At 36.2% G+C, this 20,254-nt stretch overlaps 1 protein-coding gene across 1 annotated transcript in view; it reads right to left on the bottom strand.

Moving 5' to 3' along the window:
• Nucleotides 1–20,254, bottom strand: part of USP32 (ubiquitin specific peptidase 32) — a 202,086-nt gene that overhangs the window by 118,250 nt on the left and 63,582 nt on the right. The window contains exon 2 of the mRNA XM_060133829.1: nt 14,547–14,674. Within this exon, the coding sequence (XP_059989812.1) occupies nt 14,547–14,674 (128 nt within the window). The remainder of the gene's footprint in view (nt 1–14,546; nt 14,675–20,254) is intronic.

Below are 20,254 nucleotides of genomic sequence, written 5' to 3'. Positions count from 1 at the left end.
CATGTACCATGCATTGGCAGGTGGATTCTTAACCACTGCTCCACCAGGGAAGCCCCTATATTTTGTCTTGATGTCCCACATTACTTCAATAGCAAATAAGGAAAACTCACTAATTAAATCTTGCATTGTTTTTTTTTTATTCATGGTTGGGACAAAGAAGGCCAAAAAGCATAAAAATTCATGGATTATTAGAGGAAACAAAGACAGCCTGAGATAGATAGATAGACAGACAGATAGATAGAAAGAAAGAAATATATGATATGTATATATGTATCTACCACAACTAAAATACTTAAGCTAAAAATACATTTAGAAGATCAGTATAGAAAAGTAACCATTGTCTCACAGAAAATCATACTAAAAAGTTGGAAGGTATAGAACAATTTAGCCACAGGTATGAAAACTAAGCAAATGAAAAAATAAAGCAATATTTTACAACAACTATAAATGGAGTATAATCTTTTAAAATTGTGAATCACGCTGTTGAACACCTGAAACTTATAAAATACTGTAAATCGAGTATACCTCAATTTTTAAGAAATAAGGAAACTGTTATAATTCCAGGAAAAAACAAAAAATTGAATAAGAAAGAAAACTAAATAACAGTACACCATGTTGCAGAGAATATTTACATAGTCATAACACTATAAATAACAAATACCAATTTAACCAAAGATTGTGATACAATTGCATTGGGATGATGTGGTGTGGAGTGTGTAAGAACACTAAATATCTTCTACAACTGGAAAGCAAAGGATAAAATCTAAAATTAACTAAGAATTAGCAGTAAAGAACAGTATTTAGAAAATGTAGGTATATACAAGAAACTATTACTAGAAAGTGGTTGCCTCTGGAACCGGGATGAGATTTAGGTACGCGGGGACAAGGATTCTTGTTTTTCACTCTCTTTCTGATTCTACTTTAACTATATGCATATATCACTATGATAAAAATAATTTAAAATTTTTATTTGCAAAACAAGTAACTGGTTGCTGCTGGGGAAGGACTCTAGATAATGGGGATAAAATGGAGAAGTCTTAACTTTTCACTTAAAACTCTTCTGTAAGTTTTATTTTTTTAATCTTTTAAAAATTTATTTTTATTTTTGGTTGCATTGGGTCTTTGTTGCTCCGCGCGGGCTCTCTCTAGTTGCGGCAAGCGGGGGCCACTCCTGCCTGCCATGCGCGGGCTTCTCACTGCGGTGGCTTCTCCTGCTGTGGAGCACGAGCTCCAGGCACGTGGGCTCAGTAGTTGCGGCACCCGGGCTCTAGAGTGCAGGCTCAGTAGCTGCTCTGCGGCATGTGGGATCTTCCCAGACCAGGGCTCGAACCCATGTTCCCTGCATTGGCAGGTGGATTCCCAACCACTGCGCCACCAGGGAATCCCTTCTGTAAGTTTTAAATAGTGTGCCATACACACACATTACCTATTTCTTTTAAATCAATTGAAAACAGTTCACAGGATTATAAAACATGAAATACAGAGCAATTAAAAACAAAAAAGCACTGTAATTCAATATAAATAAATATATAACTAAATAAAAATATAAATAAAAACATTTATTGCATACTTTTTTTTTTTTTTTTTTTGCGGTACGCGGGCCTCTCACTGCTGTGGCCTCTCCCGTTTCAGAGCGCAGGCTCAGCGGCCATGGCTCACGGGCCCAGCCGCTCCGCGGCATGTGTGATCTTCCTGGACCGGGGCACGAACCCGTGTCCCCTGCATTGGCAGGCGGACTCCCAACCACTGCGCCACCAGGGAGCCCTACTGTATACATTTTTTAAAAGGCAATTTTATTAAATAAAATGTTCAACTGTCCAATCTATATTAAGTATATTCCTGTTGCTACTTTATCCAGGATCATAATACACCTTGTATGATATAGCTTGTGGCAGAAACTGTTAGCTATTTATACAATAACCATTTTTCTTTTCTTCTTGTAATAGAACCCCAATTTTTTCTAAGGTATTATTATACCTGTTCAAACTTACATTTTTTACATTTTCTAGAGTCTCTTGCAACTGGGGATAGCCAATGAGATAAAACTGAAAGTCAATGGGTGGACTTCCGAAAAGACTCTCTGATCAAATAGGACCTGGGTCCCTGATGATAGGGCAGCTGCCATTCAAGCCCTAGAATATCTACCTTTGAAATTCTTTTACATAAAAGAGAAACAAAACTAATATATTTAGTCACTGTGGATTTTAGGTGGGGGAGAGTGGTGTTGCATTTCCCACTGGTACATAGATCAATAATAAATCAAAGCCTGCATGTCAGACCATCTAACCTTGTAACTTGATTTGAGGTCCATATTTGACACCATGGTTTATTTTCTCATTCTATTGGTACTTAATACTTGTGGTAAGTCACATAGAATCCTTGGACCTCAGTATGAGATACTATGTAAGATGCCTCTCTCCTTGAAATTCCCCTAAAGACTCACCAAAGAAAAGTTCATGCACAGAGTATAGAACAGACTATAACATAGTATAGAATAGGCTATAAGTCCTATCTCCCCAAACAAACTTTACCAAGTTTTATGAAAATAAGTCTGGTTATTTTCACAGGACGTTCTAAGAGATAGAAATTAATTTTATTTATATAGATTACTATCCTGTCAACTTACTTTATTGTTAAAGAATAAATTGTGAAATTTATTGTTGAAGGGAAAATATTAAATACTATTTTCAGAAAAAAACTAAAACATGTTAGTTGCTCCATATTCTTGGTATATTTCATTAATATTTGTCCTACAATCCATTATTTTTCATATTAAGAATTATCCTAGGCCTGTGTCAGGTATATATCCCACAGAATTGTTGACTGTTATATGGTAGTCATGAATCCATGGCATTAAATGTTTATATAAGAGTCAGAAAGTAAGTTACTAACAAATACTCTTCTTAAATTTAGAGAATAGAACATTCCTTATTACTTCTCTCCCTTCCTCCAGCCCAACAGCAAAGGAGCCTTGCCTAAACAAAATGTTCAGAATACCTCTGTACATTAATTACTTAATATCTGACAGACTGTCAGACCAGTAAACTAATCCCAGGACCGACTGAACAAACCAGATTATTACCTCTGTCTTAGGTAACTTCCTGCTGCCACCACACTGGATAGCAAGTCCTAAGATTCAGTCTGTACCCTCTTTTCTCATCTCTGAAGATACCTTGTCTACTTAAGTCTGTTCAAATACACAACTACAAAAAAGGCTCAGAGCATAAACTACAGTGTCACTAGACATCGATGAGGTAAATTTTTAGTATACTCTCTCAATTAACTTGGCCTTGGTTTATTTAACATTATTAAATAATGTCTTTGAAGTTCTGGGTTGTAACTCCCCTTCTACTCACTAGCTTCCTTTAAAGCAAATATTTGTCCCTTACAGCTGATCTATTCCCATCCCAAGGAAGAAAATGAATTTTCCTTAAACTCATTGATGCTTGAAGAAAGAAACCTGTTAATGCTGCAGGTTCAACTACTAAGTTTCAAGTCAAAATTATTCTCCTTGGAGTTAGTATCCCTGAATTCTGCCTAGTGAGATTTCCTGGCTAGCTTTTTTCTTTGCTGTTCCACATCTTAATCCATGATCCTAAGATTGGATCCTTGTCCTCACAACTGACTCCCCTTGTCTGTTCTTATCCTACTTTATTATCCATACTTTTCTTGGAAGCTAATTATCCTGGATCTTCTACGATTAATGATCTCATTCTAGAATTGCCTTGCTTTCACTTTTATTTTCTAAAAGCTTAATTTTTAATTTTTTTTTTTTTTTTTTTTTTTTTTGCGGTACGCAGGTCTCTCACTGTTGTGGCCTCTCCCGCTGCGGAGCACAGGCTCCGGCCGCGCAGGCTCAGCGGCCATGGCTCACGGGCCCAGCCGCTCCGCGGCATGTGGGATCTTCCCGGACCGGGGCACGAACCCGTGTCCCCTGCATCGGCAGGCGGACTCTCAACCACTGCACCACCAGGGAAGCCCCTCTAAAAGCTTAATTTAATCCATAACTTAAATCAGGAGAAAAAGGCAGAGTTCCAAATTTATCATTGGGAATTCTTTCCTTTCACTGCCCCAACTTTCCCAGACTAACCTACCGATATCCTTCTCTCCTCCAATCCAGGCAGATCTCAAAGTCAACAGTAGAACATTACAATTTAACTGCACTTCATGGGACTTCCCTGGTGGCACAGTGGCTAACACTCGGTGCTCCCAATGCAGGGGGCCCAGGTTCGATCCCTGATCAGGGAACTAGATCCCACGTGCATGCCACAACTAAGAGTTCGCATGCCACAACTCAGGAGCTGGCAAGCCACAACTAAGGAGCCCACGTGCCACAACTAAGAAGCCCACATGCCACAACTAAAGGAGCCAGCAAGCCACAACTAAGGAGCCCGCCAGGTTGCAACTAAGACACAGTGCAACCAAATAAATAAATAAATGAATAAAACAATTTAACTACACTTCAAACTCTTCTAATTATAGTCAAGCTGGTCATATACCTAAATTCCTACAATAATTCTGATGGAAGGTTTGGAGGTTCTTTTGCCTCAGAACTTAAGTGACTAGGAAAAGATCATGAAGTAAATAACAAAGTTAGAACTAAAATCCAAATATCTTAATGAAGAACGAAAAGGAAATCATATGTCTGTCAATAGTCAATTTTTATATTTCCAGCTCACTTTTCCAAGTAGAACAAGTATTCTTCCTGAAAAGCTCAAAAAGTACATCTAATTAAATGTTCTACCAAGTTTTAGAGGAATAACTGAAGTACAATAAACTGCATATATTTAAAGTGTACAATTGATCCATTTTGTCACACTTCATGTCATACCACTGAAACCATAATCACAATCAAGAAAACAAGTAACAGGACTTCCCTGGTGGTCCAGTGGTTAAGAATCTGCCTGCCAATGCAGGGGGACACGAGTTCGATCCCATATGCCGTGGGGCAACTAAGCCTGCGCACCACAACTACTGAGCCTGCATGCTGCATCTACTGAAGCCCGCGTGCTGCAACTACTGAGCCTACACACCACAACTACTGAAGCTCACATGCACTAGAGCCCACACGCGGCAACTACTGAACCCACGCACCGCAACCACTGAAGCCCGCGTGCTCTGGGGCCCACGTGCTGCAACTACTGAGCCCACATGCTGCAACCGCTGAAGCCTGCACGCCTAGAGCCTGCACTCCACAACAAGAGAAGCCACTGCAATGAGAAGCACACTCGCCGCAACAAAAAGTAGCCCCCACTCACCGCAATTAGAGAAAGCCCGCGCGCAGAAACGAAGACCCAGCACAGCCAAAAAAAAAACAAGTAACAAACATTTCTATCACCTCTAGTTTCATGTCCCTGTGTAATTTATCCCTGCATCTCCTTCCTCCTGCACCAACACCAGTACCAGGCTCTAGGTAAGCTTTGTTTCATGATAGATTTTGCATTTTCTAGAATTTTATATGAATGGACTCATAAGCATGTGCTCTATTTTTAATTGGATTCTTTCGTTTAGCATAGTGATTGGGAGATTCACTTATGTTGTGTGTGTACCAACAGGTCTTCCTTTTTACTGCTAAGTCACTGAATATAATTTTACAAAGTAGTAAAAAGAAAATCCTCATGAAAAACATCTTACTATATTTATAATAAGCAGAATGAACATTTTTAATATGCTTCTATTTTAGAAGGAAGAAGGTCAAAGAAACACTGCCCAGTGAAGAAGTATATTTTATTAGTATCAAACTCTCAGGAAAAATAAATTAAAGACTTCAATAATCTAGATTTAGCAGCTAAAAATACAGGACAAGACTTCTTTAAAACATATTCCCGTTCCAGTGGATGGGAATTATTAATTATTAATTATTATTATTAATATTATTAATTATAATTAATATTAATTAATAATTATAATTAATATTATTAATTAATAATAATATATTATTAATTATTAATTAGTTATTAAATGTATGTTGCTGAGAAAAGTTAACTAATATAGGAGAAAATACAATGATAGGTATTACTGTATGTATTACAAATCATTTATTATATACTATTATTTGGAGTTCAGTTCAAAAAATTTTTATTCATTCACAAAAAATCAGAGACATTTTACAACAAATATTTATTTTAAATGGGAATAAACGAGACGCGTACTAAAGAACAATACTGTAAAAAAAAAAGAAAAAAGGATAGACTATACTAAGGACTTCCTTTTTAGCCATAACATATAAACATTTTTCAGTAAATGACTTGCTATCCTGTATTAGTTTGTGTGAACATAGGAGGATATATTGCTGTTTCTTCATGCCATTTGTTTCCTGAGAATACACCCTTGAAAATCCCACAGTTGACTGCAATGTTCCTTAATTACAAAATTAATCCTAAAATCACAATTTTTGATGACTATAAATTGTTACATATATTTGAAACTACAATATATGTGGTTATATTGTTTATATACTGTACGTATTTGCATTCAAAACTACAATGATGTATATAGTATGAAATGTTACCATTACACAGCTAATAATTTCTTTAAGTCCATCATTTTTTATAATAGCATATTTGGGACAACACCTCAGATTCTCAGAAAGGTGCTTCACGATGTTCTTATAACTTAATAGAGAACTAGGCAGGAAAAAGTGTACCCTAAAGCTGTAAGTATAAATGACTCTGGAGACTTCCTTGGTGGCGCAGTGGTTAAGAATCCGCCTGCCAACGCAGGGGACAGGGGTTTGAGCCCTGGTCCAGGAAGACCCCACATGCCGCGGAGCAACTAAGCCCATGCGCCACAACTACTGAGACGGTGTGCCACAATTACTGAACCCCATGTGCCTAGAGCCTGTGCTCTGCAACAAGAGAAGCCACCGCAATGAGAAGCCTGTGCGCCGTAACTAGAGAAAGCCCGCGCACAACAATGAAGATCCAACACAGCCAAAAATAAATAAATTTTAAAAGAATAAATAAATAAATGACTCTGAACATAAATTCTTTCCTCTTCATATTTTCAATCAGCTACTCATAAAAAATAAAGCATCAAGAAATTACATTTAGGGACTTCCCTGGTGGCACAGTGGTTAAGAATCCGCCTGCCAATGCAGGGGACATTGGTTCGATCCCTGGTCTGGGAAGATCCCACATGGAGCGGGGCAACTAAGCCCGTGCGCCACAACTACTGAGCCTGAGCTATAGAGCCCGTGAGCCACAACTACTGAAGCCTGCACGCCCTAGAGTCTGCATGCCGCAACTACTGAAACCCAAACACCTAGAGCCCTTGCCCTGCAACAAGAGAAGCCACTACGCTGAGAAGCCTGTGCACTGCAACGAAGAGTAGCCCCCACTCACCGCAACTAGAGAAAGCCCGTGTGCAGCAACAAAGACCCAACGTAGCCAAAAATAAATAAACAGAATTATTTTTAAAAACAGAAATTACATTTAGAAGTACATTAAGGAAGGATTCTCATATTTATCACTTAATGACAAAATTATGGAAATACAGAAAGTTCAACTGTATTTTACAACTCTTCTCCCTATATTTAATCTAAGTATTGAATGTAACAATTAATATTACTCAAAGATGATAGTCTTAAAAGATAATAACTACCATATGCAAGGCAAACATAAAAATCATTCCATTACTGCTACAAATAGAAATTTATTAGGGACTTCCCTGGTGGCACAGTGGTTAAGAATCCGCCTGTCAATGCAGGAGTCATGGGTTCGTGAGCCACAACTACTGAAGCCTGCGTGCCTAGAGCCTACGCTCCACAACAAGAGAAGCCACTGCAATAAGAAGTCCATGCACTGCAAGGAAGAGTAGCCCCCGCTCTCTGCAACTAGAGAAAGCCCACGCACAGCAACAAAGACCCAACGCAGCCAAAAATAAATAAATTATAAAAAGAAAAGAAATTTATTAGGTAGGTGCTCAATAAAATACAGCTATATTTATTCCATGGGCATGCAGAAAGGGAGAAAAGGATAAGAATGAATATGCATTCCTTTTACATTCACCCAACTTTAGATAACGTTAGTTGCTTTTCCCACCATTTAGAATTCTTTTTATATAAAATTTCCAACTTCTGTAGTCAAATTCAGCTGAATTTTATCAGCTAAATTTAGGCAGAGGTTTTTAACACTCTCGATTATAAATTAAATCAACTTTATTTTACCTTATAATACCAATTAAGGAATATGCTATTGGATAGAAGTGTCTTATCAAGACTGACTTGAAAAGGATGTCAATTATTTTTATAATCCACTACACTAGTCATGTCAGTGGCTCACTTAATACACCAAGGATTCAAAATAAGTGATTATGCATAAGTTATTTTCTATAAGAGTATTTTTTAGTACCAATATAAGTAACTTCTTTGACATACGGCATACCACTTAGAACACTTATAATTTATGTAATGTATTTGATGTAATGTTTTATACAAGGAATTCCCTAGTCCCATTATGCTTAATGACATATCAGCTCTTCTCCTATAAACTTTGTTTTTCAATAGCTTATGAAACTGTTTAAATATTGCTCTAGGATAAAACTTGGCAGTTAAGAACCATCAAGACAATAATGCATATTTTTTTTAAAAGTCCATATGTAATTTTACAAGAAGGGAGTGATATATTCTGTTATTATCTTCATCTAAGAGAGCCCTTGGAATCTTTTTTGTCTGGTCTTACAAAGAGAAATACAAAAAGAAAAAACAACAATGCAATTTGAGAACTAGCATGAATATTACACTGAACGAAAGTGATGCAGTTAAGATAAAGACTAGTGGATATTTTACAGATTCCAGTTCCAGAGAAAGATTTTAAACCAGTATCCTGCTTAATGTTCTACTGTTAGCCATAATGTCAAGACTAGGATTTAATGTAACATGAAAACATTAGCTGCTTTTCTCTGGTTGACATAAACATATTATTTTAGTATATTACAACAGTCAATGATCAACAGCATCAAGAGCTGACAATGGCTAGAGCTGTCAAGAAAGTTGTTATCCATGATGCTAGTAAATCCAACATAAAGGGATGTAATCAATAATACTGATCAACTAACATCAAAACAAAAAAACAATCACAAATCATTATTCTATAGTCAGATAGTCCCCCTAAACCTAGACTGTCTAGTATTGAATTGGACAAAAAGTTCGTTTGGGTTTTTCCATAACATCTTACTGAAAAACTGGAACAAACGTTTTGGCCAACTGAATAAATGCATGTCCCTAGCCCCAAGGGGCATCTAAATGCATTATGAATATCTCAGCATAAATTTACCAACACTAATGGAAAAATATCCTACTAATCAGCTGCTTGTTTTCACATGTTGACCACTATATCTAAAAACACTCCAGTCTCCATGATTGCTTTTGCTTAAAATGTGTATTTTCCTCAAATTTGGAAAAGGTTAAATGTTCAAAGACTGCAAAGCTAGCAAAGCTAACTGACTTTAGGAGTATGGTTTCCTGGTCATTGTCCTGGTCATTCTTACAATAGGGTTTTGCAGAATATACAATTACCTACAAACAAAACAAAACAGAAACATCAAAATACTCACTGAGTTTATATTATATGCACAACACTCTGGGGCCAATTTTTTAAAAGTCATAAAGTCTGCCCGTCAAGAATCATAACTTAGTTGAGACAAGATTTAAATGAACAATTAGTCATTATCTAATAAAAACATTGTACTACATAGTACAGAGGCAGGCTTTAATGCCTGTTAAGAGTTTAAGGATGGGAGAAAAACAGTGCGGGCTAAAATTGTCAGAGACAGCTTTATGGAGGAAGGTGGAGTGGAATTTTTATCCTAGACAGCCATCCAGAATTGAAATCAATCCTGGGATAGAGATTTAAGAGTTTCCAGTTAAAAGAAATAGTTAAGGAGTAGCAACTATCAATTCACTTGCATCGCATATTTTGTAAATGGTGAAAACCAGTTTTAAGTGAATGTGAAAACAAGAGGAAATGATTACAAATTAATACTACATGGAAATGTTTTGTCATTAGATTTCTTTGGGGGAATAGGGGTTGGGAGATGGGTGACACACTAAAGAAAAAACACTGAATAATTAAGAGTTAGTAGCCTTGGTTCAGAAAAGTCCAATTTCCAGTAGAACAGTTTTCCATTCACCTTGTTTTGACCTTGTTTTCTTAATTCCCTCAAATTCCATTCATTTAATATTTTGTTCAAATAACACAGTTATTATAAGCAAGATCAGAATTACATCAAAATATTAACTACACTAATCTATCCTAGAAAATAATGAGTCAAATGAAATCAATGCTTTGATTCTAAAAATTTTAGACTACTTTGAGTTATTTTTCCTTATCCAAAATAGCCTGTCTTGGAATTTATATAGGAAACTCTTAGAAGGATTTTAAGAAAGATCGCAGAAGAGCAATATACAGTCGAATGATTACTTCCTTAGCTTTGCAACTAATCACTTTGTTTAGAAATCCCAACATTTAACAAGATTTTGCTGCAACTACTGAATACAGATCCTCCATTCTATGAGTCTGCCTACCCACTACATCTAAATTCAAACTTCAAAACTATCTGCCCAGATCTATACTTCCATTTTACTTAAAATGTACTATTTCCTCTTTAGCAAATAACTTTATACTCTGCAAGATGAAGCATACTCCCTTTCCCAAATACACACAAAAGTTGAAGTCTATTTACTAACCTGCCTGTCTTGGAGAGATGCCTGAAATAAGCTACAAGCTCATTTTATATAAATGCTGGAACTATTCCAGAACTGAGCTTAATGGGGTTCACTCATCCTTTGAGATTATTGTATGAGACACTATAAAGACATCCTTTCATGAGAAAATACGAGAGATTAAAGACAGAAGTACCGGGCTTCCCTAGTGGCGCAGTGGTTGAGAATCTGCCTGCCAATGCAGGGGACACGGGTTCGGGCCCTGGTCTGGGAAGATCCCACGTGCCGTGGAGCAACTAGGCCCGTGAGCCACAACTACTGAGCCTGCGCGTCTGGAGCCTGTGCTCCGACAAGAGAGCCCACAATAGTAAGAGAGCCCGCAATAGTGAGAGGCCCACGCACCGCGATGAAGAGTGGCCCCCGCTTGCAGCAACTAGAGAAAGCCCTTGCACAGAAACGAAGACCCAACACAGCCAAAAATAAAAATAAACAAAAAAATAAATTAAAAAAAGACAGAAGTACTTAGTTCCTTATAGTACTTTAAAACCTACACAGTGTTATATGTACTAATCAATATTCACATGCTAATAGTACTCCTCCTCACTTAAAATAAACCTAGATCTGTAAATAATAGGATAAATTAAGTTCACCATCAGCACTAAAAGCATTTATAAAATTTCTATTTGTGCTTAATACTGTGGTAGAGTTTACACACAAAAAAGTGTTAACTACAATGAAACTGAAATTTGAAACTATCATTATGGATTTTACAATTTAAAATTAAGATCATTCTTGGAAAACAATTATTCAATACTTTAATTATTCTAGCCAGTGATGATTCTTAAAAGATAGTCCAAAGGACAGAGACTCTTGAAATAATTTTGGGTGAAATGAAATTTATGAAATATTGACATAAAAATGACGCTCCAGGGAGTTCCACTTCCACCTTAGATGTAGAAAGCCTGAGTGTCACTCCTAACCTAAAAACAAGAAAAAGTCATTTAACTATCATATTACATTTCTTGAGCATATCGGAGAACTGAGTTAACAGGGCAACCTGTATCTGACATTTCAAGAAAGATAGATTCCTCCAAAACAACAGCAGGAAGAGGCAGCTACCATGCAAGCGAGTAAGAAAAAAATCAGCGACAATTTTAACAAAGTGCCACTAATCTATTTCCTGTCTCCATAGATTTGGCTATTCTGGCCATTTCATACAAATAGAATAAAAAAATACATGGTGTTTTGTATTTGGCTTCTTTGACTTAGAATGTTTTGAAGGTTCATCCATGCATGTATCAGAAAACTTCATTCCTTTTTTATTAACAATATTCCATTCTATAGATTAGATATACCACATTTTGTTCTATCGATGGACATTTGACTTGTACACTGAAAACTATAAAACATTGCTGAAAGAAATTAAAAATCTAAATCAATGGAAAGGCATTCTAATTTTGTGAGTCAGAAGACTTAAATATTGTTAAAATGGCAATACACCCCAAATCAATCTACTGATTCAATGCAACCCCTATCAAAATCTCAGCTGCTTCTTTTGCAGAAATTGAAAAACTGATACAAAAATTCATATGTAAATGCAAGGGACCCAGAATAGACACAACAACTTGAAAAATTAGAAAGATGGGGAAATGACACTTTGTGATTTCAACACTTACTATAAACCTAGAATAATCAAGACAATATGATACTGATGCAAGGATAGACACAGAAAGCAATGGAATAGAATTGAGAATCCAGAAGTAAAACCTTATGCTTATGATCAGTTGATTTTCAACAACAGTGATAAGACGATTCAATGGGAAAGAATAATCTTTTCAACAAACAGTTGCTCGGACTATAACAGAGAAGAAAAAACCTGACTCCATATTGAATCTATTCCTTTAGCTCTAACCTTTGCGCTCTGTTGCCTGTGCTTAGTCATGCAGGTTTTGCACCTTTCATAAAAGAATGTTGCCTATAGCCTAAAATATACAAGATAGCCCATTCTCAAGGCTCTGACTTCTTAAAGGTATAACACTTTTTCATTCATATAGAGATAAAATGTTGCCAAACAGAGAATAAGATTTGTCTTGCAGGAGGTCTAGGAACATTGTGATCAGACCTCCGTGGACAGCTGCAAGAACAAAGGCACCAAGAAGTCTGCAACAACCAGCCATACCCTCTCCCCTTTTACTATAAAAGAAGCCTGAATTCTAACTCAGGGAAGATGGTTCTTTGGGACACTAGTCCACCATCTTCTCGGTCTGCTGGCTTTAGGAATAAAGTCGTTATTCCTTGCCCCCACAACACGTCTCTCAATTTATTGAGCTGTTATGTGGCAAACAGTAGGAGCTTGCCAATTAAAAAATGGACAAGGACCTGAATGGACATCTGTTTATAGGTATGTAGATGTACACAAGTAAATCTTTATACATGATCCAAAGAGATAAATCAGATATTCTGACCTAAGTTTTCCCAGCACCATGAATTTACAGAGACTGACACTTTTGACTTTAAGGAAGAAGCTAAGGGAAAGAAAGGCTCAAGTTAGTATACATTTGAATTTGGAAGCATCTTGTTTTAAATACTATGGATTCAGTTTAAATCCCTTCCTCTAATGGGCAAGTTATATTATCTCATTAAATTGCTAGTTATATCCTAAAATGAAAAATTCTGAATTCCAAATTTTTATATTATACTAGCATTTAAGACAAATAAATTAAAAGAAAATAGGAAGGGCTTCCCTGGTGGCGCAGTGGTTGAGAGTCCACCTGCCAATGCAGGGGACACGGGTTCATGCCCCGGTCTGGGAAGATCCCACATGCCGCAGAACGGCTGGGCCCGTGAGCCATGGCCGCTGAGCCTACGCGTCCGGAGCCTGTGCTCCGCAATGGGAGAGGCCACAACGGTAAGAGGCCCGCATACCGCCAAAAAAAAAAAAAAAAAAAACACACACAAGAAAATAGGAAGATGAATTCATACTGAAAAAGAGAACCAATAAATAGTATCAGGAAAAAAACTAATCCTGTCATAAATCCAAAATAATGACAGAGCAAGAAAGTACGTAATTTTACACAAGAATACATGTAACAGAATTAATGCAACATATATCCCCACCAAAAAAAAAAAAAGATTAAAACACACAAAAAAGCAATAAATGTAATTTCTATATTATGTAAACCATAAGATTCAAAAGCACACAGCACAGAGTTAGAAATATCAACTGTCACTAATTAGGAATGGTGAATCAAGGTTTTATGAAATACACCAAGCTTAAAATTCTTATTATAATTTTCACTGTTTTATTAATTTTTTTATCATTTCACCTTTCGAATGACATAATACATATCTGTGTATATACCTATAAAATAGTGAACTTAATGTTAGAAAGGGGATATTTATATCAACTTAGCTCATTTTATCTCTACCTAAAAATTTTTAGTAGAATTTAAATAAGTCTTTACAAATTCCAAAAAGCTAGTGTTTCATGTACAACATTTAATTTTACAGAATTAATTTAATTAGGTTTTACTATATAGAAAGGTTTTAAATTCAAAATTTATAAAAATACTCCCAACATAAAAATTATATGTCAGGGTGATGAAGTTTATAAGAATAAGAAGCTAGTCATATAAATGGTCCCATGATAATAATCAGTGGCTATTAAAGCTCAGAAGCACACAGAAGCAGAATTGCAGCTCTGCAGTACTCCCATTTGGCCTCTAAGAACACAGCCATATTGACATCTAAAACAAGATCTGTTAACCTACTCAGCAAGAAAAATAACTGTAGGGAAGATTACATCTGTCAAGACCAGGAGAACCCTCAAGAATTCAGGCTGGTGGTAACTATCTCACAGGAAAACCTAGAACATAAAGATTACCTCAGCAACTTTTGGAGGCACTCCATCCCCAAGCACTTCTCTGATGAAGCAGTGCTGGCCCATGTAATATGAGAGTCCACAGGTCCTCTTGAAGGCATCTTTCAGTCGTTTCAGCTCTACATCTGTAACTGAAATTCAGAAAGAGAAGATGGGTAAGAAACTAGAGGAGAAAAGTCATCTCTCAGAATCTTTACATTTTTTCAACCCAATTCCTAATAAAAATTGGCAAATATTATTTCTCTTTCCAAATAAGTCAAATAACCCCAAAGATATTTTTCATAATTCTAATATCTTCAAATCTAATCTAGAGAATAAATATGCAAATTCCTGACCCACTATTTTCAAATGACAGAACATTAAATTATGCATACAAGTTTTAGGCAGGGGTAAGGAAGAGGTAACAAGTACTTCGAATTAGCAAGTAAGCTAAATGGCCTTAGACGCTGGCATTAATATGTTTTTAGCAGCAATGCACTCATTGCCTCTGGGATAAAAATTATATTATTTCTACTCTTTGAGCACGTATCTATCCATACAGAAGACACCCCCTAAGTTTAGTTTAGACCGTGTCATCATCTACAAAGAAAGCAACCTATAAATAGATGATTCTAATAAACTATAATTTTTAGACACCCACTCTCAAAAAAAAAATTACTGAGCCATTACTTTATTTTAGGCATTGAAGCCTTTTTTCCACTGAATAGAACAATCTCTGTCTACAAGGACAGAAAAATAAATACTCTTTAGTATTATGTGGTCAGTACAATCGTCACTATGGAGGCACAGAATTAGTACCTTTATCCCATGCTAGAGAAGAAAGACAAGACTTCTGGACAGAGAGGATGATTACTTAAACTTTTAAAGGCTAATCCAGGCAAAATGGACAAGGGCATGCCAGGCAGACATAATAGTTTGTTTCAAAGTATAATGCATAGAGCATGATGTATAGAGCGTATGGAGAACTGTATGTTACTAGAACAAAATGAATAAGGCAGGGAGTAGCAAGTGATAAACCTAAAGCAGTCATTGACCAATTCAGAGAAATTCGGTTCTGTCATAATAAGGAAGGGATTCCGTCAGACACAATTCAGATACAAACTCCAGGCAGACAGGAAACAGGACACAGTCAGATAAAATTCAGATAGTTTACCAGTTCTATAGAGAGTGGAACAAATGTGGAAGCAAAAGATAGACTGCTACTAAGAGAAGAAAAGGAGGAGCTAAATCTGGAAATATTTAGAAGGAAAAGTCTGTAGAATCTGAAGCTTGACTAAAAGTAGAAGCAATCTAGAATAACACTCAGGATTCTATCCTGGGAAACTTGAAGGATGGTATTAGCATGTAGAAAGGGAATGTATGAAAAAGAGTAAGTGAGGAAATGGGGACTTCCCTGGTGGTCCAGTGGCTAAGACTCCACACTCCCAATGCAGGGGGCCTAGGTTCACTCCCTAGTCAGGGAACTAGATTAGAGCCCACATGCTGCAACTAAGGGTTTGCATGCCACAACTAAAGATTCTGCATGCTGCAACGAAGATCCTGCACACAGCAACAAAGATCCTGCATGCCACAACACCCAGCAGAGCCAAATAAATAAATTTTAAAAATATTTTTTTAAAAAAATCGTGAGGAAGAAAAACAATGACAAATTCTGATAAGGACATACTGAAAATGAGGAACCTTGGGGAGATCCATTGGGTTTTTACAATTATGAGTGTAAAGCTTAGGAGAGGTTTGATGAGAGTCATCAACCTATAGGCGGCAATTAAAGCCATGAATGAAGAGTACAAATGAGACAGAGACAAAACTGGGAGAAACCAAAGCTTACAGTACCTGTGGAGAAAGAAAAAATACTCAAACAAGGTTGACAAGGAATAGTTAGAACAGGAAAAACAAGAGTGTAGTCTCCAAAGGACAAGATAAAGGGCTGGTCTACAGTCTCAAGTAAGGCAGAAAGGGCCAGCAAGATAAAGACTAAAGAGTGCCCTGGCACATAGATTATCATTCAATGAAAGTCTGTGGTAGGGAGGGAAAGTTCATGAGTTCAACGACCTGTAGGGCAATGATAAAACAATAAGAACTAATACTTGAATAAGTAGCTAGAAAAAGTATGAACACTAGATGCTTAATTCATTAAAAAATGAATTCATAATATTAATAGCCCCAAGTTACTAATTTTGTTTCCTTTTTAGAATGCAAAAGTGAGAAACAGAACAAAGCTCATTTTATAAATTACAATAAAAAAGAAGAAATTACTTCAGCTACCAGAATACCTATTTCTTCAATATGCCTAATTTTCATTAATGGTTTTAGTAACAAATTAGGATGCTCATAGTCTAGTGGAGGAGGCAAGAAAAATCAATCATTGTGATATAAAATGATAATCTTATACACTGTTGGTTACAGATATTTGAAGGACTGTTTGGTAATATGTTAAAAAAATAGCAACCAGATGACTAATGAATTTATTCCCTAATAACAGGAGAAAATGTACATATGAGCTTTTTAAAGCATTTGTAAAAGCAAACAATGTCCATCAGCAGAAGACAGATTGAATAAGTTATTGTATATGCACAAAAGAAACTATCAGACACTAAAATACTGCCAGAGATCCATATTTACTGAAAATAAATAGTATTTTTATTCAATATAAACAAGCTAACAATTAGTTCATCTGTAGATAAGGAATACATAAAAGCATTCATTGTACAAGTGAAACTTTGAAAACTTTAAAAATAAAGATTCAGGCAAGATGGAAAACAAAAGAGAATCAAGCCTAGTAAAATTTTAGGGTAGGAAAACATAATATTAATGCAGTTATTTTAGTTTTAGAAAGAAAAAGCAATTTCTGGAAAAAATAGAAAACTGAACACAAGTGGTTTTTCTATCTCCTTTCTCTCCAAAGACTTCACTAAAATTACAGCAAGAATAAAAAAGGACATAAACTCACAAGGACAAAGAGAATAGGAGAAAAAAGAACTGAGGATCTAAGAGGCAGTCAATTTTTTCTGGGGAACATTAGTGTCTGGAGGAGTGACTGACCTGAGCAGATAAAATAAAATTGAAACCTAAGCACCAGCAGTTGAGAAATGTGAACAAGAAAGTGAACTAACTTACTCTGTCTAGAGCACCCAAAAAAGACTCGAATTCATTGTACCAGTTACCACAAAAAAAAAGGGGTGAGGGTAAAAGGTGGGATTGAAGAGAAATTGGTTGAAAATTATATGAGGAGTGCTTAGACTCTCGGGTCCCTTGCAGCACAACACAGTCACACACCAATCTACCATCTACCCACCCCTGCACATCACTTTTAGATGTAGATATATATCAAAAACCAGAGATACATTCTCTGGAGACACTGACACAGAAAGGCTCCATACATGGAAACACCAGATTTAGCTAAGAGCTATAGGAAGGACAATGAGGTATGAAAAAAGGTGAAGATTAAGTGAGCATTTGCATCCAGCTGTCCTCCCTTGCCTTATTCTCACATATATATCACCTGGGCAGAATCAATGAGGATTCTTCTCTGAAGAAAGTAAATGATTCTAGAACAAAGACCTACTGTTACTGACATGGGGTGAGGGGAATGTCTCCATTCCCCCTTTAGAAATGGCTGGGTTCCCAAAAGGAAAATCCACAAGTCAACAAGTGATATACTCAAACATGTAAGTGTTCCAGTCAATCTTATAATGCATCACTCTTTAAAATAAAAAGGCAGTTTGGCAGTTATTATAAAGTTAAGCATATACTTACCTTATGACCCAATAATTCCACTCCTTGCTATTTACCCAAGAAAATACTGTACAGAAACATACAAAGGAGCTTTATTAACAATAGCAAAAACACTAGAAACAACAGCCCCTTGATCCTTGAACAGATGAATAAATAAATGTGGTATATCCATACAATGGAACAGTATTCTGCAATAAAAATGAAGAAACCACTGATTCATGCACCAACATAAGTGGATCTCAAAAACTATGCTGAGCAAAATAAGCCAGACACAAAAGAACATATACCATACGACTGCATTATATAAAAGACTTAAAGAGGCAAAACTAGCTGTGATGTCAAAGACAGTGGTTGACAGGTGGTGAAGTGGGGAGTATGTGGCTAGAATTGCAGGGAACAGACACTGCAAAGAGATAGGAGGGAACTCTTCTGAGTTGATGGAAATGTCTTATATATTTGATTGGGGTGGTGGCTACAAAAGTGAATATGATTGTCAAAACTTACTAAACTGAATACTTAAAATCTGTGCATTTTATTGTATGTAAATTATATATCAATAGACTGAAAAAATGAATGAACTGCCAAAGAACACCAAAAATTGAGGAAGATTCCAAAAAGAAAGGTACCAAAACAAACAAATGGGGGAAGGGGGAGGGGTGAACAGAAATAATGAAGAAAGAAGAAAAAAATATGAAAACCTCCAAATATTCTCAGAAAAGGAGAAAAAGAAAATTGCATCCAAATAAGAATAGGGTACTAGAAAAATATAACAAGGAAAAAGTACAAACAATCTCTCCTATACCTTTTCCAGAAAGCTACAGGAGAATGTCCTACAACAAAATGAGGGGGTAAACAAAGGAAAGAAAAAGGATCCAGGAAACACTGACTGTAGCATAAGAGAGGTAAAGGGAATTTCTAAGATGATTATGATATGATATCCCAGCAGGACAGCTATGCATAAGCCTAGAGAACAAGACTAGATTAGAAATGAAGGATTCCAGAATAAAAAAGGAAAGAATGACAGTAAACTAATACATTTGGACAGTAAACTAATATATTTGACCACAATGGGAATAGCTTAAAGAGGTATTTCACCTTCAAAAAATAAATCTCAAGGGCTGGTTTTACTTTAGGTTTTTCTTAATCTAAGGAACTGTAGAAACATTTCAAGTCCACCTATAACACCGTCATAAGAGTCAAGAAACTAACCAGAATCTTATTGAAAACTACAGAAACAGAACTAAAATCCTTCCTCAAACAGGAAGTAAGTGTGAATGAAAGACAAGGGAACACCCAAGGCACAGAACAAAGGGAGAAAGTTTTCTTTTCTCATATCAAAACAGATTTTCAAGAAAATTTAACACAAATCTCATCCAACAAAAAGCCTTGGTGATTTCAAGACATCTCAGTTTTCAAAATATTCCATTAGTGAGAATTAGCAACTCACACTCAAATACCAAGATATGGTAAGAAAAAGAAAGTATTTGATAATCACGTAATGATTATAGCACAAAAGTAAAAGCAATTACACAGAAAGGGCAAATACTGAAACAGAGATAAAACAAAGATTATGGTTCTCACCACAGAAACAGAATCCTTCCAGTAAGACGTTCCTGAAATGCAATCAATCAATCAACAAATCATTAATTAATTAAAGGCTACTGTGCCCTTACTGATCATATGCCCAAACACTGTGCTAGGCCATGAGGAACACAAAACTAATAAGACCTCCAAGTCTGCTTTCAAGGAACTCACAGCTAAGAGACAGATTCATGAATAAACAATGACAATATAGTAAACATAAAAGACATAGTTGTGCACAGAGGAAGAACATCTAAAAAGGGGGAAGAGTGCTCTAAAACTACATTACTAAGCACAAGTTAGAGCAAAACAGATAGCTAGGTGCATCTAGTGATTATTTGCATATATACTTTCTATAAAGATCTCCTTGTGAATTCTTTTTACATTTGATCATC

Source organism: Lagenorhynchus albirostris, chromosome 20 (genome assembly GCF_949774975.1).
Source record: "Lagenorhynchus albirostris chromosome 20, mLagAlb1.1, whole genome shotgun sequence".
In the NCBI taxonomy this organism is placed as follows: Eukaryota; Metazoa; Chordata; class Mammalia; order Artiodactyla; family Delphinidae; genus Lagenorhynchus; species Lagenorhynchus albirostris.
The sequence above is the reverse complement of the archived record's forward strand: the minus strand, read 5'-3'. Positions and strand labels throughout refer to the sequence as shown.